Here is a 26485-nt window from a genome sequence, read left to right as displayed (position 1 = left end):
TAATATTTGTGAAGTGCTCAGAACAATGCCTGGCACACAATAGACTCTTAATAAATGCTTATACCCTACCTTGTTTTCCCCCTGCTGCCCCTTACGCCCTCTTTCCCCTTCCCAGCAGTCTGCTTGCTGCCCCGCGGTTACAACATTCCACTCCCTCTGCCTAGCACTCAGGCAGCTGTTCCCTCAAGTCTGAGGGGCGCCCCCCATGGGCCAGACTCTCCCTCATGGAATCACTTTACAAGAGTGGAAGCTCCTTGAGGACAGGTCTGCATCCTTTTCTGCTTCTGTAGCCAGCCCCGTACCACACAGAAGGCTAGTCAGTATTTGTGGGATTGACCAGAGGGCAGCTCCAGGGTCTACACCCTGCCCTCTTCGCTGGACGGGCAGGTGTGCCAGTGACCCCGGGGCCCTCTCTGGGACATTTGGTCCTCACTTGCCTCATTTCCATCTCCTCACATCTTCCCCCTTTGCTTCCCATTTCTGCACGGCCTTGCTCTCTGGGGGACAGGAGCGCTCTGTCTTTAGCTTTGGATTCCCCCCATCTTGGCGTGTTGGAAGTGGTCAGTAGAGATCTGGTGAATGAACGAATGAATGCATGCATGAGAAAGGCTCCAGAGCTCCGTGTCCTCCTGGATAGGTCCTGCTTGGGCCAGCTGTTAAGCCTGTCTCATCTTTGCCTGGGCCAGATGCTTCCTTATGGTCTATTGAAGCAGAATGCCATGGGCCGCGTGGGGCCCGTAGATAAGCAGGTGCTGACCGCTCCGTGCTAGACAGACTCTCCCGGAGAACGTGCCGTGGGCAGGGCCCGGGAACCGTCCCACATCTTCATGTGTCTGTGGGTAAATCCTGTCACTAGAAAGTCTATTGATTTTGGTGTCTAAGTTAGCTTAAATGCTTAGGAAAATGTGTGTTGGTGAGAGCTCCAGGGTGAAGGAGTCTCTTTATAGCCATGGGCGGTAATCCTACAAGTGTTAAACCCTCAAAGTAGGAGAAGGTCATTCAGAATTGCCTGGCAGTGTGTGACCGTGGTAGGATGGGCCCTGGCATGCTCGCCACTTTGTAGCCAAGCAGTCATACGCGTAAGGGGTATAAACATTTAATGGCATTGTAATGATGTGTAATTTGTGTTCATGATTTTGGACGTGATAGTTTTCGTACCAATGAAAATGTTATGCCGAGGACCTGCGTGTGAGTTCCGTTTTCTGGAGCTTCTGCCTCTGAGTTGTGTGACCGTCACCTCTCTGTGGCTCAGTTTCCTCATCTGTAAAGTAGGGCTCCTAGTGCTTGCCCAGGCTGCCCGCGGGCTTTTGTGGGTTGAAGCCTTTTCTGTGGTGTTATCATGTCATCGTTAGCAGTGCCCTCTCAGAGTGCTCCCAACCCAGGAAGCCGTGGGGGAGGCAGGATCAGGAGCCAGAGGGCCCGAGTTGGCATTTCCGCTCTGCCATGTTCCGTGTGATGTGGAGCCTGTCCTGTCCCTTCTCCTCTGGGCCTGCCAGTGAAGAGGCTGTGCTGGACGCCCACTGTAAATCATGGTGCTTGGTGGCATCCTTTTCCTCTCTAGCCTGTCACAGGATAGTTTGTAGATACTCACAGTTTCCAGGGGAGGTAAGTGGCCATCGGTTTACGGAGAGGCTCGAGTCTGTGCCCAGGGCTTGCCCCTGGTGGGAGAAACGGACACGCACGGAACAGTCTGTGTCTCCATCTGAATGAGGCCTGGCTGGGCGCTTCCCTGGAGCAGAACCTCTTGGCTCACGGGCACCAACCCAGCCCCTGCCGATGGTGCAGGGACACGAGGGGACGCGGGGGGCACGTTGTGTATGTGACTTCACGAGGGACGCGTCCCGTCGGCCGGCCCCTCGTTCAGTTTTCAGGTTAACCGGAATGAGACCGTACAAGTAGGATCACTCCCGTTTTGCAGTAAAGGAAATTTAGGCTCCACTGCCTCGTAGAGGCAGGGTCAAGGACTTGAACCCAGGTCCCAGAGCTGAAGGGGACCCGAGAGGTCATCTGGTCCAGTTCCTTCATTTTGCAAACCAGGAAAGTTGCGTGACTTGGATCCAGCTCGTCCTGACGTGGAATCCCAGCCTCTTCCCAGCGGCCCGTGGCCTCTGAATTTCAGGGGCTGGTCTTCTGCCTCAGCATTCCCTGCTCTTTGTAGTACTCCTCCTCCCCCCGCATGGCTGTGTTTGTACTTAATGGGCTCCCAAGAGAATTTTTCTTGTCATTTATTATCCTACCAGTTTGTGCATGTTTTAGTCCAGACAACACTGTTACTTAGGCTCAGGACCTCAGCGTTACTTCACCAAAGCAGGGAATGTTCATCCTCAAATTGAGGCCACATTTCAGCGTTTCATAGAGTCACAGCACTGGAGAACTGGAATTGGCCATCTATCTAGTCAAACCTATACATTTATTTATATAAATTCTAACTTACTTTCATAATGAAATTTAATATGAAGAAAAGAGGAAATAGTTTCTTGCCCCTCATTAGATTTAAATAAGACTTGAAGAATTTTTGGTGAATCTGTAACTCGCCCTTGGATCAGACATTTGAAGGAACACGACTTTATTAATGAGTTTTGTGAGTAGGCCCCTTGCTGACCAAGGCACACGCCCCGCAGCTATGATACCAGGAGTTCCTCCCACGTGACCGTGAAACGTTCAGCTTTGTGATGACGCAGTTTCAACAACGCACTGTTATTCGTTCCAGGTCATCTTTGGCAAATCCAGCTGTTCAGAATTTTCAAAGGAAGCCTACACAGCTGTAGTGTATCATAACAGGTACCAAATTCAGATGATTTCTTTCAAAGTCCCCCTTCCCAAGTACTTCCTCATTGACATGATTATCGAGCCTTTCCTGTGTTTTCTGTATGTTGTGCTTCATTGCGTGTGCCAGGTTCTAGAGAACTGATGTCATGCTTGTGATTTTCTTCCTGTAGGTATGCATTGACTCTTTTTATCCCACATGGCAGTTTTGAATCCCAAACTCTGGTGGCTGAGTATTGCTGGAGGAAATAAACATTGTGCTTACTGAGTTCACTCCACATTCAAATTGTCTGACCTTAGCTGGACCTTGGATGCCGTGATCGTATCTTTTATTCATCTCTAGTTAACTGCCTGTCAGATATTTCATATCCAATGTGTCTAATCCTTTATAGTCTTTTTTCCCTCCAAGTGACAGTGTGGTGCATTGGATAGAGTGGGGACCTTGGAGTCAGAAAGACCTGGGCTCAAACTCTGACACTTCCTAGCTATGTGACCTTGGTCAAGTCACCTTTGTCTGCCTCAGTTTCTTCACCTGTAAAATGGTGAAAGTGGATTCAGTGGCCCCCAGAGTCCCTCCCACCTCTGAGTCTGATTCCTCTCTTCCTGCCTTCCCTTGGTCCATCTCACCAAATGACTTTCTGCTTTGGGGGGAGCGGCAAGACCGCTGAGTACAGACGGACTTTCCTAAATCTTCCTTTTCACCCTGGCATTTTCCCCTGTTATCAGCCCACCTCATGTCCCCAAGAAGAATGTGCCCTGCAGTTCTCAGCATGGCCTTCGTGACTTCTAGACTCTTCCAGCTCCTGTGTTCCCTGATGGTGCCTTTTCCCTCCTATGCAAACCCTTCCAAGACGTCATCCCCTCGACTCTCCTTTGGGCTCAGACTTGCTCTTCCTTCTTCCCCCGCTCCTTCTCAGAGCTCAGGTCTTCCCTTTCACATCCAGACATGAAGCACAGAAAGAGGGTGCCTGCCCTGTCTGTCCCCAGAGTCACTGTCCTTCCTCATCAACCCCCCCCCACCGTCTTGTTTGACCTCTCCGTCACTTTGCTTTCCTGGGTTAGCGTCTCCTAGCCTGCTGAAAATGGGTTTGTCTTCAGCTTCTGTCCTCATGCTCCTTCTAATCATTCTCTTAGGGACCAGTGCTCACCTCTGTGTGTCCTCTGCCTCACCATGCCAAGGGGCCACCCGCCTATCTGACATCTTAATGGCCAGTAGATGCATTTACATGGTGCTTTCAGGTTTGCAAAGCATTTTACAAATAGTCAATAAATGTTGACTAAGCACCCACTATGTTCCAGGCACCGAGCTAAGCTCTGGAGATACAAAGAAAGGCAAAAAACATTCCCTGCCTTTGAGGAGCTCACAATCTAATGGGGGAGATTGTATGTGCAAATGACAGTGTAGGAACAAGCTATAGACAGAATAAACTGGAAATAATCAGCAGAACAACAGCACCAAAGAGCATTAAGGGAGATTGGGAAAGGCTTCCTGTAAAAAGTGGGAATTTCATTTGGCCTTCACAGCAACCCTGGGAGTAGGTGCTAGTATCATCCCTTTTTGACAGATGAGGAAACTGAGGCAGCCAGAGTGACTCGTCCAGGGTCACACAACTAGTCAGTGTCTGAGGCAGGATTTGAACTCAAGGCGAGCGCTCTAACCATTGAGCCGCCGAGCCATTGCCTGTGTGTCCTAGCAGCCCTTGCAATGCAAACTATCCCAGAGCCTCCTCATTCTGTGTCTGTGCCAGCAGATGTGTGTCTGGCTTCCTGGTTTCCATTCATTTTACCTTTCTGCCACCCCTTACTTTGGGGTCATCCTTGTTTCCTTTCTCCTCCACCTCCTCTATTCATGGGCAGAAGGATCCAGTGTGTCCCACCCCCTTTCTCTTCCCATGGCCAGCACCCCGACTCAGGCCTTCGTTGCCTCTTGTCTAGACTAACCCTTACAAGAGGCTCTGGAGCGGTGCCCTGCACACAGCTTCTTTATACTTGGTCTCTCCAGGGTGTTGTTATCAGACTCATCTTTCCAAGTTACAGCACTCATACTTGCCCACAATCCTTAGCTGGATATTCAGGAGTTTCCCTCATCTGGTTCCCACTCTGCCCTTCCAGCCTTCTCTCCTGTTTCTTCCCTCTGTGTCTCCCTCTGTGTATCTCAGCTGAAGTGAACCGTGTCTTGGTTCTGCTTTCAGGCAGGCATTGGGCTTTCCTGCCTCCACTTGTTCGCTTAAGCTGTTTCTTCTGCCCAAATTGACCACCTGTATGTGTCGGAATTCTATCTGAACACGCTGACCCATCTCAGAGACCACACATTCTTTCCTGATTGGACCCTTCTCTGAACCCCTGTAACCTGCCTTAATTATGACACTTACCCTCGTTAGCCTTCTATTTGACTTCTTAGTATCCGTGTCTGAGGGTGTGTAAGGAAAAAGACGTGCATGAGGACCGACAGAAGGCCAGCGAATCTCGTGATTAGCAGAGGGAGGAGAGGGCAGGAGCACGGGCAGAAACCAGATTGCAAGATGAAAAAGTATAGGCAGCAGGCACAGACCCTGTTTTCAGGAAGATTTTTCTATAAAGAGAATGAGATGAATGGATTGAGTGGTGTAAGAAGGTCAAGGGAGAGCTTCATTAGAATTGAGCTTGTTTGTAAGCATGGGAAGGAGACAACAGAGGGAGAAATTGAATATCCACGAGAGGAGATGATTGGAACAAAGTCTTGGAAATGGGATCCAGAGTCTAGCTTTAGGGCTGCCCTGCAGCAAGAATGGTGGGCTGCCCTCTGGGGGAGCAGGTGTGCAGGTTGCTACTACTCCAGGTAACCTCCGGGCAGTGAGATACTAGGGCTACTTCTGGTGCATGTTGGTTCCAGAGCTAGAGTTGGGTGGAAAAGAGAGGAAGAGGCCTGGAACGTTATGGGGGAGTGATGGAGGGAGGAGATAAATGGATAGAACAGAAGAATTCGTAAGGTGAGGGCTGGTTCAATGGCTGTTACCTAGTGGGTGCTTCATAAGTAAGTCTTTGTTGACATGAATTGAAAGATTGCCGAGCCACCGCAGGGAGGGTTGGCCGGTGTGAAGTTCGGTAGACTTGTAGCAGGTATACTCAGTTTGAATACATGACCATTTTCCATGAATGCTCAGCAGCTTAGGAGCTGGAGTGGAGGAAGCAAAGCATGAGGGTTATCTGGAGTGGAGAAATGCCAGTTTGGGAATGAAGGGCATCCTCGGCCAGTGAGGACTTTCAGGATGGTGCTAGTGAATTGCTCAAGCACATTCCTTCCCAGTTCAGCTTTATATGGAAGCACCTGAAGCCAGTAGTGGAACAAGACGTGGTAGAATAAGGACATGTAGATGTTCCTGTGTGGGAGCTGATGGGCATTGGTCAGTTAGGACCAGAAGTCTTACTCAAGTCCATAGTAGCCTCAGTTTGATTGTGTGTAACCCTTGAGTGAAAGAGTGAAATGATTCTGAACCTTAGGCCCGTAATGTTCAGGATGAGCTCTAAACTCAAATCTAAGTGTCGTGGAGGTCAACAAGGCTTTCTTCAAAGACATCCCAAGCTGCTACTTGTAGACACAGAATCCTGTGCCAGTCACTGTAGGGGCTTAGCAGGAATCCCTGTGATTACCACAGCACCTGAGAACAAGAGTAAACTGGAAGGCCCACAGAGTGGTTGGGTTTGTTTCCTTTAAACTGGTCATTGTAGAAGGAAGAGTTAGTTTACAATAATCACAGGAAGCTATTTGTGTCACAGATCCAAGTGTGATGATGCTTTCCATCTTCCGAAAGAAAAGAGGACACAGTGAATATACAGCTTCTTTTCCCCTCTTTATGAAAGGGCCATTGAGGAATAATTTTTAAATTGCAGTGTTCTGTTTGTTTTAATTTTCAGAAGGCTAAAGCGCTGTAGGAATAAAATTTAGTAGTGAAATGTCTATTTACAAGAAAGTGTCTTTCCTTTTGTGTCCTTTGATTGTGTTGAGATCAGCATATCAACTTAAATATTGTTATAAACTATGTGAATGACCAGGAGTGACTTTAAAGTAGACGTTGCGTTTGTGCCGTATCGCTGACTTTTCATCGAAGTTTCTTTCTTTTTCTGCTAAGGTCCCCAGATTTCCATGAAGAGATCAAAGTGAAGCTTCCCGCCACCTTAACGGACCATCACCACCTGCTTTTCACCTTCTATCACGTTAGCTGCCAGCAGAAGCAGAACACGCCCCTGGAGACTCCAGTCGGCTACACGGTGAGCATGCTCCGTGCCGTGGATAAACCACTGACAAGGAGAAAGTGTTATACGGTGATAATTATAAAATTTAGGCTATTACTGGATGTAAATACCATGGTTCTAGCAGCTCCTGTTTTTACAAAGAAAAAGATTTCTGTTTTGCATGGTCGTGAGTCTTCTTATGACTATAACCTACCATGTTCTAGGCTCCTGTACGAGGAGAGCCAGCTTAGAATGTCAGACCAAGACGTCTTCTTTGTACCATGTGATATTCTGTCATACATGGGGTCTTTTCTAATATAGACCAATATCTAAGGTAATGTTCCCTTTCCTTTAAAGTGGATACCAATGCTTCAGAATGGGCGGTTGAAGACTGGTCAGTTCTGCTTGCCCGTCTCCCTGGAAAAGCCACCACAGGCTTATTCGGTGCTCTCTCCTGAGGTCAGTATATCTCATGTTGACATTCTAGAGAAATTAAGGAAGAAGTAAAAATCCACAGAAAATATGGGAAAAAATTCCGTTTGGCTGGTTTACTGAGATGGGTCCTATTCTGAAACAAAACGATATTTTAATCATTGGAGGGTGTGTGATTTCATTTGCGTGTGCATTCCCTCTGCTGCTAGGGATGATAGCCTTTCCATTCCTTCCTGGGCAGAGGTTCTCAGGGAGTTTCTGTGGCCAGAATGCACAGACCCTTTACCTCTGCAGTGCGTTTTTCAGCACTGAGCCAGGCTGCTGATGGGAGGCCCGTCGTCCCGCCCTTCAGCTCGTCTTGGAAGCGTTCCTGCAAAGTGAAGATGTGCCACAGCTTTGCTCTGGCTTGCCTGCAAAGGCCACGGGCTGGCTTCATGTCTCTAGACATAGACTGTGGACAGTCTGTGAAAACTCCAGCTCAAGAGAACCGTAAAAAATGATTTACTCCAGGCATCCTTCTGGTTCCCATGCTGCCTGCCTAGGAGTTTGTGTGTTTCTGAGTTAGATAAACCAGGAAGGGCCAAGTAGCTAGAAGCTCAGTGACAAGTCCCGTTCATTGATGATTGATCCAAAATTGAAATGAATCGTTATGAAAATATGTAACAATAAAACAGTCGTTCACGGAAGTCTAATTTCCAGGGAACACCCCTTTGCAGGAAGTGAGTTTGTAGACTCCTCTTCCCTTAGACCCGAGCTTCTCATCCAACACATAGTTCATCACAAGAGCCTTCAATACGAAATATATCGTTAAGGAGCTTCTCACGTTACTCATGACGGCATCGGGCAGTGCTTAGGCAGCTCTAGGAAGGGAGGCTGAGGACGTCTTCTTTTCCTCAGTGTGTCAGGAGGACCCATCCCTGCTGGGCAGCAGCGAGTCTGAAGGCCTTGGCCTGGCTCCCACTCGCTCAAATGGCAGGACAGATCATTGCCCGCTTCTGATCCCACGAGCTTTGTTTTCACAACCTCCTCAAGAGGAAAGGGAGTCAGTTGGCAAAGTGGATTTAAGCTTATCTTGTGAAAGTTTTATTTTGATACGTTTTGTTTTCATTTCCTTTTCCATCATTCTCTGCCCAATGTTACCCATTGTTATAAGGAACTTAAAAAAAAAAAGTTTAGCACAACTTAATCCCATCAGCCAGTTGTGACAGTGTGTACACACAGTCTCTGCACCTTAGGCCCTGCTTCCCTCCTCTGCTGAGAAGGGAAAGAGGTTCATCTTTCCTCATCTGTAGAATGGGCACATCATAGCACCTGCCTTCCAGGGTTGTTGTGAGGACCCGGTGAGATAATGTTCGTAAGTTGCTCAGCAGAGTGCCCGGCACACAGCAGGCACTTAATAGGTGCTTGTCTCCTTTCTTCCTTTTCTCCCGGAACGGGCATGGCTACTCCTCTTCATTTCCTCTTGTGCCCCTTCTGGTTCCACTCACTTCGCTCTGCGCAGGCTTGTGCCGAGAGGGCTCCCACCCTCCTCCGCACTCTTCTGTTCCATCACCTTCTCTCTCATAGTTGGATGAGCCGAGGCTCCATTTTTCGTGCTCTGCTGTCATGAACGACGCTCCAGGAGCCCCGGCTTCTGTCTCGGACGGCTCTGTAGGGTGGCCAGGCATCTCGGCATTTCTGACATTTGAGACACTTTGTTCACACGATTCCAAACTTTTCAGGAAAGTCTGGATCATCTTTACACAGTCCTCCCAACATCGAGGATTTCCATTCTTTGACATCTTTGTCCATTTTATGGGGGGGTGAAACCACAGAGTTTTGGGGGTTAAGAATCCAAGCATATCTTAAACTGAAAGAACAACAAAATGAAATAATAAGTATGATGATGGTAAGAATTAGTATTATCTCATTTTACCACCATCAGAACCCTGGGAGGGAGGTGCTGTTATTATCCCCATTTTACAGATGAGGAAACTGAGGCAGAAGGCGGTTAAATAACTTACCCCGGGTCACGCAGTTAAGGGTCTGAGACCAGATGTCAACTTAGATCTTCCTGACGCCAGGTCCAGCGCTCTGGCCTCTGTGCCACCGAGCTGCCTCTAGTAACAGACTGCTGTGAAATCCTAACACCCAGTGAAGATCTTGGTGAGGTTATATATCTCACCATTTTCCCTAAAAGAGGCGGGCCTCTGGGAGTGCAGAGTATCGTGCACGCTGTCAGACTTGGCCGATGCGTCGGTTGTTTTTGGTGACTATTTTTCTTTGTTATAAGAGAAGTCTTGGAAGCAGGGAGTGAGGCACAGGGAAAGGATGTATTTAAAAATGCCATGAAAGCAAAAAATATCAACGAAATCTACAAAAGTACTTTTAAATAAAAAATTTCAGCGTGTCTTAAAAGATAAATGCCGTCAATGTTGAAGTATAGAAATTATAGGTAACACATTCAGACATACTAAGAAGATAGATGGTTTTCTGTATATTTTAAGTGCGTGCTGTCTGTGAAAATGAAAACTCAGCTCGCTGAGTCCTCTAAAACATAGAACACGATTTAAAGAAATACAGTCGTGATACACATGTGGTCGACTTTGTCTTCCTTCGGTAGTCCTAGGTCTGCGATGACTTACACTGGGGGATCACCTTGCCACCCGAAGGAGAGCTCTCCGTGTGTCCTCAGGGTCGGGGGTCGCTGCAGACGTCCTGGCTATGGGATCACTTGTGTGGCTCGGCCTGAACGCCCCCTTTTCTTGGGTTTTCTCCCGCTCCGGCTGCTTGGCTGCCAGGGCCTCAGTGTCCCTCCCGACTGCCTGTTTCCATTTAGAGATGAGCCCATCATTTCCACTGCCACTTTGCTTCCGTGGTCTTTCTCCCATCAGAATGACAGGCACCAAGCAAGTCACTCCCACTGTCTTTGCAAAATCTTTTTTTTTTTTTTTTTTTTTTGAGGTAGTTGGAGTTAAGTGATTTGCCCAGGGTCACATAGCTAGTAAGTGTCAGGTGTTTGGTCTGAGGCCAAATTTGAACTCGGGTCCTCCTGACTTCAGGGCTAGTGCTCTATCCACTGCTCCACCTAGCTGCCCCATAAAATCTTTTTCTAAATGTCCTTGTGCCAACCAGCTGATAGGCCAATACTCTCATAACTCTTTTCTTCCCCCACTGATCTGTTGGCTTAGATCAGTCACCCAACATTTATTAAGTGTTTGCTGTGTACTAGGAACTGTGTTAAGTACTGGGAATACAGAAAAAAGTAAAAATAGTCCTGCCCTCAAGGATCCCCCATTCTGATGGGCACACAATATGAGAACAACTGGGGCAGGTGATGGGGAGATGACGCCTCTTGTCAAAGGCGGCATTTTAGATGGAGTTTGAGGGAAGCCATGGGGCAGAGGGAGGTAGAGGGGGCATGGCCAGGCCCGGGAGCGGGTGGCGGGGATGGCCAGTGAAAAGACGTGTGGTGGGGAGATGGAGTGCTGTGCTGTGCTGTGGATTATGGATTTTGCAGACTGGATTAGTCGTTAACAGACATAGTTCATGTGGAACGTATTTTCAGCCTAGCTGAGGATCTCTCTGTTCACTCGTCACAGGTGCCTCTCCCGGGAATGAAGTGGGTAGACAACCACAAGGGTGTTTTTAATGTGGAACTTGTTGCTGCGTCTTCTGTTCATACCCAGGTAAGTGTGCAGTGAATCTGTGATCAGATTTCATTTGCATCATTACAAGACTCCTTTATGAGGAGATTTCACAAGAGGATTCTGTGTAAAGAAATGTATCTCTTTTTTTTTTTTTTTTCAATTTTTTTTTTAGGCAATTGGGGTTAAGTGACTTGCCCAGGGTCATACAGCTAGTAAGTGTCAGGTGTTTGGTCTGAGGCCAGATTTGAACTCAGGTCCTCCTCACTTCAGGGCGGGTAGTCTATCCACTGTGCCACCTAAATGCCCCCTAGAAATGCATCTCTTAAAGGGCTCTGGTTATGAGCTCCATTTAATTGACTGAGGTTTCCACTGGGGCATTTCTTACTGATTTTGTTGTCCCATGTGCTGACATTTGTTACTGATCCCAAATTTGAATGACCTGATTGACGTAGGGCTGTGAAAGCAAGTGATATTCTAATTTGAGTGGACAGCAGGAGCGAACGTTACCATAATTCAGTCCTGTGGTTCCTTCCAGTAGGCCTGGACATGCCACAAAGTTTGGGTCGGTATGCTAGATTTGTGACCCTGGACAAGGCCCTGACCCTCTCAGTGGCGCAGGGACTTAACTTGTTAGGATTGCAAGCTGTAGAATTTGAATCTGTCTGCCTTGGTAGAGGGAGCGCTTCACTGGCACTGATGAATCCATGGGGTCTGGTTTAAAAACAAACAAACAACTTTGTATCTCTGGTACTGTCGAGATATTATTATGAAAATAATGCACCCCTTGGAAAGAAACTCTTTTGTAATGAAGAAAGCAATACTTTGACAAAATTATTGACCTAGATTATGTAAGGGCAGCCAAGTGGCACCATGCTAAGTGCACTGGGCTTAGAATCTGCAAGACTCATCTTCGTGAGTTCAGTTGTGGCCTCAGACACTCACTAGCTGTGTGACCCTGGGCAAGTCACTTCACCCTGTCTGCCTCAGTTTTCTCATCTGTAAAATAAACTGGAGAAGGAGATGGCAAACCACACCATCATCTTTGCCAAGAAAACCCCAAATGCAGTCATGAAGAATCAGATGCGACTGAGCAGCAACAGAAGAGCACATAAAATAGTATTGGTTTGCCTGATGTACTGGACAGAAATGCTTTCCCAGATAGCTTCTCCCTTTTAGGATACACATGATCTATAAGCAGAATTGTGAATTCTGGTCAATTCGCCCAGCACCTTCAAAATGCAAGGCACCATGATAGGTTCTAGGAAAGCAAGGACAAAAAAGAAGCGAGTCCATGCCCTCAAGGAGCTTACAGTTTAACGAGGAGAAAGACTATGGACCAGGGTGAGCCAATTTAAATGTATACATAATAAATAAAAAGTAACTCGGGGCTAGGGAGAGCTAACAACTCAAAGGATCAACACATGAGCTGGGGATTCCCAGAAGTCAGAGGAGAGCATTCCAGCCTTTGGATGCCGCCTGCCTGTGTGAAAGTATGGAGGTGAGAGAAGGAACACTGAATTCACAGGGGAGAGGAATGGGAAATCAGACCAGGAGCATGAGGCGAGCGGGGGCCGTCGTGGCTTTTCGCCCAGGGAGGCGTGAATGAAGCACATCAGGCTGGCAGCTCCGCGGAGGGTGGGAGGATGAACTGGTTCGCAATTTCTTCTCCTCCCCAGCTCCAGCCCTCATACTTGGGGACTTCAATATACACATTGACTTTCTCTCAACCTGCTTGCCTCCCACTCTCTACTCCTCAACGCCTCCTCAGCCACACAAAAATGCGGTCATACTCTGGATCTTGCCACCGCCCCATAAATGTACCACCTCCGTGTTAAGAATTCTGAGATCTCCTCCTCATCTATTGGCCTTTTATCTCTTCCTTGGTCTTCTCTTACATACCTCTACTCCTCAACCATGTTGTGGCCCCCACTCCCTAGACCCCTCAGTCCTTTCCCGGGCCATTTCCCGTCCTAGGTGTTGACCTTCTGCCTGTGCAGGTGACCCCCTTCCATCCAGTCTCCTGCAGCAGACTGCCCTGCCTCTCTCCTCCCTGTACTTTCACTTCTCAGTCTCTCCCTGTCCTGTGCCTCCTTCCCTACCTCCTGCAAACATGCTCTTGTCTCCCCATCGTCAAAAAACGCTCCTTTGATCCTTCCATCCCTGCAAACTCTCATCCCAGTTCTCTTCTGCCCTTTGTGGTTAAACCCCTTGAGAAGGCTTTCTATACTGGGTGCCTCCCTTTCCTCTCGCTCTCTTAACCCCTTTTAATCTGACTTCCACTGAAACCGCTCTCTCCAAAGTTACCAAGTCTGTCTTATTTGCCAAATCCGGTGGCCTTTTCTCAGTCCTCCTTCTCTGTGGCCTCTGACACTGTCCATCACCTCTCCAGCTGGATCTCTTCTCTCTAGGGTTTCAGGACATGACTCTCCCGGTTCTCTTCCCACCTCTCTCACCGCTCCTCCTCTGTCTCCTTTGCTGGATTCTCCTCCAGATCACGCCTCTAACCAGAGGTGTCCCTCAGGGCTCTCTCCCATGGTCTCATCTCTTCCCCTGCTATCCTACTTCACTTGGGGAGCTCATCAGCGCCCATGGATTTAATGACCGTCTCCATGCTGAAGATTCTCAGATCGACCTGTCCTGCCCTGATCTCTTATCTCCAACTGCCTTGCAGAATTTCAAACTGGATATCCTGTAGACCTCTTAAATTTACCATTTGTAAAGCGAAGCTCATGAACCCTCCCCTCATCCTCCCTATTATTGTCTCCTCACTAATTCTGACCCCTCATACCCAGCCTGCTGCCAAGACCCGTGGATTTCCCCTCTGCAGCCCCCTTCTCTCCTCTGACGCTGCCCCCACCTTGTGTCTTCAGCTGCCTTTCAGAAGCTTAAACTGGACTTGTGCCAAAGTGGCCTCTGCCCGCTGCTCCCTTCCTTCCCCAGTGCTCTGACTGAGCCTTCGAGTACGCAGTCTGGAACCCCGGGGAGGTGTCAGCAGTGGGGCCCCGGGAGGCCGGAGTGCCAGTCACCCTCCTGTCGTGTTCTCTCTTCTAGGACCCTTACCTGGACAAGTTCTTTGCTCTGGTTAACGCCCTGGATGAGCACATGTTCCCAGTCCGAATAGGAGACATGAGGATCATGGAAAATAACTTGGAAAACGAATTGAAAAGCAGTATTTCAGCTTTGAATTCCTCTCAGTTGGAGCCAGTGGTGCGATTTCTTCACCTGCTGCTTGATAAGCTGATTCTTCTTGTTGTGCGGCCACCCGTCATCGCCGGCCAGATAGGTAATGTACCCCGGTGTAAGCAGGCCTGAGCCTGATGAGCTGACGCCTTGGGTAGCCGAGGGCAGAATTGTGGCCGTCCCTCAAGGGAAAGTCAAGTTACATTCTGGATTAGGGCTGGGGGGGTAGGATATATGGATAAGTAATTTTAATACAAAATAATAGAATATAAGTGCATAAGAAAGCGCCCTCTGAGGCTTGAGGGAAAGAACCTTGCTGATCAGATGCCAGGGAAAGCTTGTATGAAAGATGCACTTTTCCTTTGGGCTTTAAAGATGAGATAGGTCTGAACAGGCAGAGGCAAAGGAAGGACGTTCTGGGACTGAGAGAGTAGAAAATGCCTGGAGACCAGAAAATCCAGGGCATGTTCAGCAAGAGAGGAGGCTGGAAAGACAGGGTCAGAGAATGGGCCTTAATAAATGCTGATCACATGACTATGGTGGTTGCCGTGTGACGAATGCAGAGGGCATTGTAGAAAGAGAAGTGGTAGCTGGTTGGCTGTGTGGAGTGAGGAGTTGGAGATGATGCCAGTGTTACAAACCCAAGTGATTGAAAGGATGGGGCAGCCCAGGACAGAAATGAAGAAGGCTCTTGCGGGGTAAAGCCTATGAGTCCTGTTCTGAACAGGCTGCACTTGGGATGTGTCCAGGACATCTGGCTTGAAATGTCCAGTGGGCAGTCCGTGGCGTGGGAGTGGCGTTCAGGAGATCACGAGGCTGCCTAGAGAGGATAATTAAATGTATGGGAACTGATGAGATCCCCGAGAGAGCAGAGAGACAGAGAGAGAGAAGAGGCCCAGGGAACAGCCATATTTACAGTATGGATAATGATCCAGCAAAGGCGGCTGAAAAGGAGAGAAGGTGTCAGAGAGGTGAACCAAGGGAGAGGGTTAGAAAAACTCAATGGAGAGGATGATCAGCAGTGTCACATGCATTGGAGAGGTTGGCAAGTCAAGGTAACAAGCGTTATGAAGTGCCTACTGTATGCTGGGCACCATGTCAGATGCTGAAGATACAAAGGCAAAAGACAGACCCTACCTTTGAGAATCTAACGAGACAGACAGGATGTGAGAGTGATGCAGGTGATGTGTGGCACTGAGTGTTGGACCCATCATAGATTTATCTGCTGCAAGCTAAACATTCAGATTCAATAAAAGCAGTGGCCCAAGGCAAGACAACCACCAGAAGATTTAATGTCAGCAGATTAGAGTGCTTCTCTGAGTTGGAACAGTTCATTGCTCACTTGGAAGGAAAACTGAGTCAATACAGAGTTGGCAACAGTGGAGCAGAAAAGGAGCGGGCAGCTTTCAGAGACTGGGTACACAGCACTGCATTTACTCATCTGGGCCAGGATACTCACAAACATCAAGATTGGTATGGGGAAATTTAGAAACTGCTAAATGAAAAACGAGAACTCCACAGGGTTTACCAGCAGTATAGTTCATCCATCTCTGAGAAGACAGCATTTAATTCCATCAAAAGTAAAGTGCAAGAAGGGGCAGGTAGGTGACACAGTGGATAGAGCTCCGGCCTTAGAGTCAGGAGGGCCTGAGTTCAAATCTAGCCTCAGACACTTGACATTTATTAGCTGTGTGGCCCTGGGCAAGTCACGTAACCCCAATTGCCTCACCAAAAACCCAAAAAAAAAAAAAAAAAGTGCAAGCAAAGCTTAGAGAGATGCAGGATTCTTGGCTCAGTAAGAAGGCAGATGAAATTTGGTTTCACACTCATAATAACAATCCAAAGCGCTTTTATGATGCCCTGAAGGCTATTTATCAACCAGAGACCTATGGTGCATCTTAGCTACTCAGTGCTGATGGAGCCACATTGAGTAGAGATGAAGGACATGATCCTGGAGAGATGGGCTGAACGCTTTCCTGGTGCACTCAGCAAACCATCATCAATCAATGCTGAAGCCATTGATCGCTTACTTTAGGCTGAAGTCAGTCCATCTCTAGCCGAGCTTCCCACTGAAGCAGAGGTTTTGAAGGCCACGAGGCTCCTCTCGTGTGGCAAATAAAGCCCCTGGTGCTGCTTCTGTTCCAGCCGAGATCTACAAGCAGGGGCTCCCCTGCTCGTACCGAAGCTGACTGCAATGTTCCAGGTTATATGACAAGAGGAGGCTATCCCCTAGGAGTTCAAGGACGCCTCCATTGTCCGTCTCTATCAAGGTGAAGGAAATCTATTGTTTTATGACGATCACAGGGGCGTCTCTCTCAGTCATTGCTGGAAAGATTCTTGCCAGAGTCCTCCTTAATAAGCTGATCCTTCATCTGGAAAATGGTCATCTACCTGAGAGCCAGTGTGGCTTCAGAAAGGGCCCAGGAACGGTCGATATGGTGTCTGCTGCCTGACAACTCCAGGAGAAATGCCAGGAGCAGAACAGAGGTCTGTGCACAATGTTTGTGGATCTGACCACGGCCTTTGATGCTGTTAGTCTTGAGGGCTTGTGGAAAATTGTGTCAAAATTTGGTTGCCCAGAGAAGTTCATAGGCATTGGACATCGGACCCGTGACAGCGTGCTGGATAACGGACAATGTGGTGCATGCCCAGTCACCGGTGAAGGGAAGCAAGGCTGTGTGCTTGCTCCCGTGCTTTTTAGCATGATGTTTTCAGCAGCATTGTCAGACTCCTTCAGTGAGGCTGAAGACAGCATCAAGGTCAGCTACCACGCTGATGGTAAATTATTTCACTTGAAAAGGCTGCAAGCCAAGACTAATGTGCAGGGTGCAGACTGTGATGGTGCACTCAGTGCAGCCTCTGAAGCTGAGATGCAGCAAAGCACGGATCAATTCTGTGCTGCCCATGCTCATTTTGGCCTAACAATTAACACCAAGAAAACAAAGTGCTCCGTCTGCCGCCGCCACCATGCTTCCACACGCGCACCTGTCAGTCACAGCAAGTGGAGAAGTGTTGAATGCTGTGAGTAGGTTCATTTACCTCGGCGATGTACTTTCCAGGGACGTTCACATTGGTGATGAGGCTGACACACGTATTGCCGGAGCTCGCTCAGTATTTGGGAGGAAAGCGTGGGAGAGAAGTGGTATCAGACTGCCTGCCGAACTGAAGGTCTTCAGAGCCGCTGTGCTGACCTCATTGTTGTGTGCCTGTGAAACCTGGGCAGTCTACCAGCACCGTGCCAGGAAACAGAATTGCTTCCATTTAGATTGTCCTAGGAGGATTGTGAAGATCACCTGGCAGGTTAAGTTACCAGACCCCGAGGTCCTTTCTCAAACTAAACTGCCAGGCATTCAGACTCTACTGCAGAGAGTGCAACTCCAATGGGCTGGCCACGTTGTTTGGATGCCCCACAATATACTTGCCTTAAAGACTGTTTTGTGGAGAACTCACACGGAGGTCAGAAGAAGCCACACAAGGACACTCTCCAGGTTTGTCTAAAGAACTTTGGAATCGATTGTGAGATGGGGGAGGCACCGGCACAGGACTGCCCAGCGTGGTGTGTCCTCATCAGAGAAGGCGCTGTTTGATGAGTGAAACAGAATTGCAGTAGCTCAAAAGAAATATGAGATGCACAAATTTAGAGACCTCTCCACTCTGGGCGTTCATGTGGATTATTATTATCCACTCCCGACCTGTGGGAGAGCTTTCCGAGCTCACGTTGGCCTGAGCGGCCACCGTCAGACACACTCACTGTACCTTCACCCCGACATAGCGATGTTCTTTTGATCCTCTTCAAGAATGAAGGACAAACAGACAACAGTCCAATGGGGGAGATAACGTGCAAGCATCTATGGAGAAATGAAGTCTATAGGAGAGAAACTGGAGGTATTCTCAGAGGGAAGACCAGGAGGCTTCTAGGCATGAGGATATGAATAAGGAATGAGAAAGGACAATTGGGTTTGGCAATTTAGAGATGGTCCGGTACCTTTGAGAGAGCAATTTCAGCCAGGTGATGAGGTTAGAAGCCCGATTGCAGAGGGTGGAGGAGTGAATGGGAGGAAAGGGAGTGGAGGATGAGGGAGGGCCTTCTCCGGTTTGGCTGAGAAAGAGAGGAGAGGTTTAGAGGGATTGGTAGGACCTGGTGAACATTTTTTAAGGATTAAGGAGACTTGGGCATATTGTAAAGACCGCGGAGTAGTGCAGTGGCTAGAACACCAGATTTGGAATTGTGAAGCCCTGAGTTCAAATCTTCTCAGGTACTTCCTGGTTGGATGACCTTGGGTAAGTCACTTAACCTCTGTCTGCCTCAGTTTCCTCATGTGTAAGAGGCAGTTAATAGCCCCATGTACTTCAGGTAACAGATGTAAAGTGCTTTACCAACCTTAAAACACTATGTGAATGCCAACTGTTGTTGTTGAAGGAGGTCCTTGTTCAGGTTTCAGTTGAACTCATTGGCTTTTGAGATTCTTTCCAGTTCTGAGATTCTGTGACTGTTTTATTATGAGTTGAAATAGGCATAATTTTGAAAAACAGTTAATTTTTCCTTGCAGTGAGTTCTGAGACTTTAGTCTTTTCAGTATTCTCTTTTACATGAAACAGATGCTCTGTGTTCAGAGACCCAGGAAGGATGCCTCTGGTACCTGTGAGCATGGAAACCTATTGATTGTGAGCTCCTGGAGGGCAGGGATTGGCTTTTTGCCTCTTCTTGTATCCCCAGTGCTTAACCCTGTGCCTGGCACACAGTAGGTGCTTAATGTAGGCTCGGTGACTGGACTGCACATGCCCATTGGGGCAGCGTATTTTGATGAACAAGTCAGGACAGCTGACTTAGAAAAAGCTCATACCTGTCATTGCCTTTGACATCAGGATTTCCTCTCTGGCACCCCCACCCTTCTAGAGGCAGAGAGGGTGGAGGTTCTGCCCAAATAACACGAAGCTTTCCTCCTTGCCTTCTCAAGTGAACCTTGGACAGGCGTCTTTCGAAGCCATGGCTTCCATTGTCAATCGACTGCACAAAAACTTGGAAGGGAATCAGGACCAACACGGCCGAAACAGCCTTCTGACGTCGTACATTTATTATGTTTTTCGCCTGCCCAATACCTATCCCAACTCGCCATCACCAGGTACTTGGTTCTTTGACGCTAGCAGCGGGCTGAGCTGGTGTGATTTGCTGCTGTTCTCCTTGGGCGGGTGGGATGCCTGCATGACGGTCTAGGAGGGTGGACAGTGAGCAGTGTGGCTTGCTAGCCGTGCCAGGACTCGTCCTCTGGGATTCTGGTCTCCCTCTTGGCAAGCAAGGCTAAATACAACCCAATCCTAGATTGGAGAGGCACATTTGCTTACTCGGTTCTCATGAGACTGTTTGAATTTTTTGTTTGCCTTTCACTGAAGATACTTATATTTGTAAGGAAAAAAAAGGTTTGGTTGTTGTCTGTGGTGGTGTGATCTCCTGCAAGTCAGAGACAGCCACCCAGAACAGCCCTTGAGGGACTGCCTACAATATGAGAGTCGAGCCCCAAGTTCGGGCCACTTCTGCCCTTCTCCCCCTAATTAAGGCATATGCCATTTGTCCTCTCGGTGTGTTCCTGGATTTTTACCCAGTGATCTGTGATTCGCTGCCAGTGCCTGGAATGATTGACTCTTTCCAGGTGCCGATAATGTTGGATACATGCTACATATCGGTAGTCCTCAAGTCAGCAAACTTTAGTCTGTTCAGCCCAAAAGATCTTCTTGGGTCCAATTTTTAACGAGGGAGAAGGGCCTTTGGAAGCCTTTTAATTTTCCTTGAAATCTAACTGGGGAAAAAATAGGAAGAATTCTTTGCAGCAAGTCTTGGAGGAGACGTCTCCTTGGCTGGTTGTGCAGATAAAAAGCATGAGTGGCAGAAGGGGGGATTCCCTGGTGGGTGATGAGAGGGGCTGGAGGTGGGAAGGTGCTCCTCCCATCCATTGGCCAAGAGCCTGTGGTTATAACCGGGCGGCCATGGGCGCTTGTGGCTGGGGGAGGTCGGTGGAGGCCTCTGCTGATGCGGCTGAGATTGAAGTCTCTTTATCCAGGGACCATCTGGTCTCCAGTGCTGATGATCTGTGTTATCCTTCTCTGCATCTAGCGGTTCTCCTTTAGATGCAGAGGTCACTCATCTTCATGCTGGAATTTGAGGGAAGGGCTAAACATATAATCAGGCTCATTCAGGGTCTTAAGCCTTTTCTGATGGATTTCTGTTTGTGTGATTGTGTGCTATTTCACGAACCCCTGAAGGACCCGGGGGTTTGGGAGGGTCCGTGCACTATGCTACGATGGCTCGATCTGCCGTGAGACCTGCCAGCCTTCACTTAAATCGCTCCCGGAGCCTCAGTAACAGTAACCCGGATATATCCGGGACTCCGACATCTCCGGACGATGAAGTACGGTCAATCATTGGAAGCAAGGTAAGCTGACGTGCGTGTCACGTGTTTCCATGAACTTTGTTTGCGTTTTATAAATAGTGTGAAGGGAAAATGTCCAGCTGTTTGGAGTCTTATTTCTGAGGTTCTTTGGAGTTGCAAATAGCAGAGAATTCTGTGTAGGTATTGTTCTCTGAGTAGATAATCGAGTTTCTTTATGATACTGGTAAATATTCCTGTTATCCTGAACTACCTCGTGTACTTTGTAGAAAACATAGATTCTAGAGAACCCAGTCTGTCTGCCAATCCTGATTGGCTGGGCCAGGAACACTGAAGCAAAAATCAGCACGTCCCGAGCAGTCTTTTGTGTTGGACAGATCTCTCATTTCCAATCTAAAAGCCGTCAGAGACATGCCCCTCTCACTCTTCCTGCGTCCACACCAGCGCCTCAGAGGTTGTGGCCCTCCAGAGCCTGAGACAAAGGCACCCTTGTGGGCCCCCCCCCACCCTGTGCCTGGTGACCCATTATAAACTGATTTTGGTTAATAAATGTTTGTTGGATTGCATTGAAGTGAGGTGGGCTCTTGTCCCACATCCAGGCCTGTTTTCTGGGCTTTTTTGTCTCTTGTGTAACCTTTGCTGGGGGGAGTGACATGATTGCCTTGCTCTAGGGAATGGTATCATTATAGGGAGTTTGATAGGCCCCTGCTCTGCACATTAGGGCTTAGAGCATTGCCTGGGCCTCTGCCCCATGTGTCAGAGGTGGGACTGACCCTGGACCGCTGCTGCCTCTCACAGATCCCATTAGAAGGATTTAATAGGTAGGAGGAGCCCACTCGTGGCTTGTTTTTGCTGGCTGATGAGACTGGTGTTTATCAGGCCCTGGGCTTGTGTGGCTAGAGAACCTTGGGAGCTGCCGTGCTGGACCTCGGTCACAGACCTGACTCGACGCAGCTGAGCATCTGGACATCGCAACAGCGATGCCTTCCCTGGTCAGCCTTCATGACGTCTTGGTGCACACCGCTCCTTTTTGAACTCACCTGTGATTTTTTAATCAGAAATGCAAGGCAAATTGTTTAACCTAATGATTTCTAAACTATTAAAAAAACATTAAAATAGGACTCCAAGAATATAAAGATACATTTAGATATCTCCTTAGGCAGTCGTGACCTTTTTTTGAGGGGCCTGAGGCAGGGGCGAGCACATTTTATGCACCAGTGTGCTGCACGTGCTTGAGTGCTTGAGAGACCACGCATGTGTGCCCAAAGTAGTTTTTGCGCACACAGTATGGCGAAAAGCCTGACCCTTAGGAAGCTATTCCAGGGGCAGGCTGAGTCGAGGACTTAATTTCATTTCTAAATTTGAAAGTGGGATTCTCTCAGTAAGTGAGTCTGACCGCTGGATCCAGAGGATTTTTCATGCCATCAAGCCCAGGGCAGCGTATTCTCAGAACAATGCTCTGAATTTCTGTGAAGCTTCCATCAGATTACCATTGAGGTATCATGGAGTGTTATTTGCCCAAGATTTGTCTTGCCAAGGATCGAAAGGTGTTAGGACAAGAAATAGTAAATATTTCAGAATGATTTCATCCTTAATTCAAGTGATATTTTAGGACTAAGTATGTTAGGCATGGACATTCCCTGCTGGATATCTGTTGTTGGTTTAGCCTAAGTGAAATGGCATCATGGTGTCATTGCTATTTCAGAAACCAGTGTCGTAAGTGGATGATGTCACTGAGGGTGTTGCCACTTTGTGATGCCTTGTGGCTGTAGAATATTTAACAAAGTGATTGTGATACAGCATTGGTTGGAGTCACTCTGCAAGTGTCTACACTTCTCCAAAGTGGCCAACCAAGATGGGAATGTAGGCCGTGGTAACATGGACCTTTTCTAAAAGGATCAAAAAACATTTCTTATGTCCTAAAATGTGCCCAGCACTGTGCTGGCTGCTAGAGCTACAAAGACAAAAGGGAAATGTTCCTGCCCTTGAGGAGCTTGAATGCTATTTTGGGATCTATGTCTGTAAAATGAAAGAACCAAAATGTGTGCAAGGTGGCGGAGGCAGCCCGCCTCAGGGTGCTACTGTCAGGGTCAGGGAGGGTCTCAGGGAGCAGGTGGTCTTTGCCTGAGCTTATAGGCAGTGAGGAACTCTAGGACGTTGGGATGAAGAGCCAGGCCTGCCTAGGCTGGAGCTCCACAAAGATGTGGAGCCTGGAGATAAAAGGTTGGATGCAGGGACCCACAGGGCCATTGGGCTGGCTGAGAGAGGGAGGTTGTGAAGGTCTCCAGACCGCCATTTGTGTGTGCTTCTACCAGTGATGGGGAGTCATCGGACTTCACGGGCCAGGGTGATAAGAAGCACAGCAAAGCCTATTTGGATTGGAGAGAGAAGAGGCGAGGCAGGCAGGTCAGTTGGGGCTGTCAAGAAGTCAGGGCTGAAAGGGAGCCCTTACCCGTGGGGACATTGAAGCTCATCTTCTAATGACATCTCCACTATCTTCTTCTTAGATAGGCTGACAGCCGCCAGTCCAGCATGGTTTATAGAGCTTTGATGATGGGCACTTAACAGGTAGATGAATGAGACAGATGCTTTTAAGAAAGGAAAAAACAAAACTTTGAGATTGTAAGAAAGCCAAATTTTGTTCTTTTGTGTCACCGAGAATATCACTTATTATCTGTGATTTACATATTTCAAATTCCTTAATAAGGAACAAAAGTATTTTCCTTTATTAATTCATATAATATGAATGGGAGACTTTAAAGTCCATTATCAATGAATTTTATCGAAACCATAGAAAATTTGAACCTAAGCCAACATCTTTGTGGCATCAATCAATCAACAAGCATTTATTAATTGCCTCCTGTATGCCAGGCCTTGTGCTGGGCATTAGGAATACAGTGACATAAATGAAGTAGGCTTTTACATGTACTATATATGCCCCTCCAAACATAGGCTTGTGTTCATCTTCTTGGCTGATGTCACCCGGCATTTTGGCCAGGGAGCAAACAAACAGCTGGGCCGGAAGGCTGGAGACAGGCCTGGAAGAAGAGAAGGAGCCAGCTTGGGCTTCTTCCTCATGTTCTTGCCTGCCTTCGAACCCAGTTCTGCTCCTACCTGGCTCCAGGACAGACTGATGGCCTTTAGAGTCAGTTAGACCCAGGAGAGGCAGGAGTGGAGAAGAGAAGGCTAAGTCAGGACATAAGGAGGAGCCTTCTGCAGGCCGTTTCTTAATCATCTCTTTAGAAATGGAACAAAATGAAAAGCCTTCCAAAAAAAAAAAAAAGAATAAAACTTTATTAAAAGGGAAGAAAAGTAACAAAGAGGCTCATGGAAGCATTTCTTAACACCCAGAGGAGAATAGAAGGAAACCCAGACAAGCAGGACAGCTTTGAAAAGAGTGTCCACAGTCGTATTCTTCTGGGCTGCTTGCTGGGTGGAAACGGGCGCCATGTTTGTTAAGTTCAGAACAGAAAAAACAAATGTTTAGCCCAGCAAGAACTAGCATGTCCTTGTTGGAACTTTGATGCCCCTTGATCCTTCCAGCTTCACCTCCCATTCATCCACACATATCTGTTGAGCCCCCACTTTATATTGCTTAGATTGTGCCCATTTAACAATAAAGCTTCAGTCTCTGGTGTCTCCAATTGGTTTTTATCATAAATAGAAATTAAGAACATTATATTATTCCAGGATGCTATTGAATAATTTTCTGTAGTGTCTTATACAGTAGGATGTAATCGGATAACTTGGATGAACCAAAATACTAGTGCCTAAAATGTTGTTCCTTTAACAGTACTAATGAAAGACATGTTGGCATTGAACACATTAATTCTTGAAAGACTGGATTTCTTTAAGAATACTCTATAGCATGCAACATGTAATCTTTCTTTCCTTTCCCAACTGCTTTCTATTATATGCTTAGGGCTTAGACCGCTCCAATTCCTGGGTTAACACTGGTGGTCCAAAGGCTGCCCCATGGGGATCCAACCCCAGTCCAAGTGCAGAGTCAACACAGGTGGTGTCTACAGCATCAGAGGTTTCTTTATTGGCTGCTGATATTTCCCTCTAGAACGTTACTTTTTAGTCCATACTATGGTTTCAGTGGCTTGCTTTTCTCAATTTTGGGAAGTTCATGATTTTTTTTTAATTAGCACATTTCCCCCATCACATGCATGCATGAATACCGCCAAACGTACCAGTGATATCCCCTCTCCACTGCTCCCCTCCCCCGCTCCTGCCTACATTTCTGTGGATGCTGCTTATGGAGGTTGGGTCTTCTTTAGCTTAGCACCTGTCTGGTGGGCTTGTTCTCACTCCTATCTGCAAAACCACAGTGCTCCATTTTGATTTAAAGTCTCTAATCACCTTACCGCTTTCATAAAATATTTAGTATCTTGTCATATTTCTATAACACTGAATAGTAAAAATGGTGATAAACTAAAGCTGAATTTAAACTGAAAGATAAACCCTGAAAGATTAAGAACCAAAAGTAAAGATATGTTTTCATTTGTGTTGTGTTGCAAAGGATGAAATTGGTAGTAACTTAGTTGAAATAGTTGAAATCACTTACTTAATTCTAGTTGCCTGCTGCTTTTAGATTCTGCATGACATAGAACATACATCTCAACTGTCTTTGATCTGGGAAGAAAAATTAACTTTATCCCCCAAAATGCTACCTCATAATTGTCATTACAAATGGCATGACCAACATCACACGCTATTTCTAATGCAAGGATTTGTAGAATATTAACTGTGCCCTCCAAAAAACCAACCAAACAAAAACCCTCCAGGCATTTTTAGTGTTGATTGGGCAAAGTTGTTTGAATGTTTGTTCTGTGACAATTGAGAAGTATGTTGCTTTAAAAAAAAAGGTGTTTTTTTTTTCTTACTGGATATGTGCATGTTTGCAGACTACACCTATGAAAGTTTCATTCTTTGCAGCAATAGCTATATGTAGTTCCATTAAAATACCCACATTTCCTTAAACCTTTTTTTAATCCATTGAAGGCATTTGAACTTTCGTTTATACATTGTTGTCAATCTGTTTGAAGTAGCTCAGGATGGTGGACAGCAGACTGGGAAGAAAAAAAAAGCTGGTTTTGACAACAGAAATTAAACCCTATTACTGACAAGTATTTAAAGTTGTACATTATCTTTGAGCTGCGAAGTCGCCCACAGCAGATTTTAATGCTCTGTCATCCTTCATTCATCTTCACTCCATAGGCGATGGATCGAAGTTGTAATCGTATGTCTTCGCACACAGAGACGTCAAGTTTCTTACAAACATTAACGGGACGTTTGCCAACTAAAAAGGTAGATTCAAGTGGAGACGATCGATCTTTGGGGGAGAAAGCCGTCAGGTTCCATAGGAATGTTTCCACCGGTGCCTCAGGCACCGAGATGCCAGCTAGAGGGCTCCCCTTGCTCAGGAGCTGCTCTGCTGTACCTGTGGAACATAGATTCTCTTATATGATACAGAATCCACTGGGGTTGACTCTTTCCTCAGAGCGTGGTGAATTAAAGCTTAGTCATTTAATTTCACTGCCAAAAATGTACCAACCCTTAATATTGCTTCTGTAACTGCTTCTGTTTTGTGTTTAAATCTCCAGGGAAAGGAAGATGAGTTAGAAAAATTATCACTCTTAGTAAGATACGTTAATTTGCTTCCCTTGTGCACAGTTTTGTTAGTCCTTTCTCATATTAATTAATATGCACTGATTTGCAAATTGCTTTGTATGCATATCCATTATGCTATAAGAATGAGGAAGGAATTTTGTATTTTTTAAAAATGAATTTAAGTTCCTGATAACATGAAAAATAAAGGCCAGATTTTCAAAGGTGTCACTTAAATTGTACCGGCAAAGGTGGTGAGAAACACTCCAT

The 26485-nt window shown here is 47.1% G+C and overlaps 1 protein-coding gene across 6 annotated transcripts in view; it reads left to right on the top strand.

The window, feature by feature from the left end:
• DOCK7 (dedicator of cytokinesis 7) overlaps nt 1-26485 on the top strand; it is a 183281-nt gene that overhangs the window by 102630 nt on the left and 54166 nt on the right. For 4 of the 6 annotated variants that reach the window (XM_027852759.1, XM_027852758.1, XM_027852760.1 and 1 more), the window contains exons 16-23: nt 2711-2781; nt 6876-7014; nt 7336-7437; nt 10992-11078; nt 14091-14322; nt 19178-19342; nt 20478-20647; nt 25826-25915. In XM_027852759.1, the coding sequence (XP_027708560.1) occupies nt 2711-2781; nt 6876-7014; nt 7336-7437; nt 10992-11078; nt 14091-14322; nt 19178-19342; nt 20478-20647; nt 25826-25915 (1056 nt within the window). Of the gene's footprint in view, nt 1-2710; nt 2782-6875; nt 7015-7335; nt 7438-10991; nt 11079-14090; nt 14323-19177; nt 19343-20477; nt 20648-24524; nt 24618-25825; nt 25916-26485 lie in introns of those variants that run through there. The other 2 variants (XM_027852763.1, XM_027852762.1) reach the window with 2 other exon arrangements.

The sequence above is a fragment of the Vombatus ursinus genome, unplaced genomic scaffold (genome assembly GCF_900497805.2).
Source record: "Vombatus ursinus unplaced genomic scaffold, bare-nosed wombat genome assembly UNPS02009824.1, whole genome shotgun sequence".
Classification (NCBI taxonomy): Eukaryota; Metazoa; Chordata; class Mammalia; order Diprotodontia; family Vombatidae; genus Vombatus; species Vombatus ursinus.
This window is presented reverse-complemented; position numbering and strand designations above follow the sequence as displayed.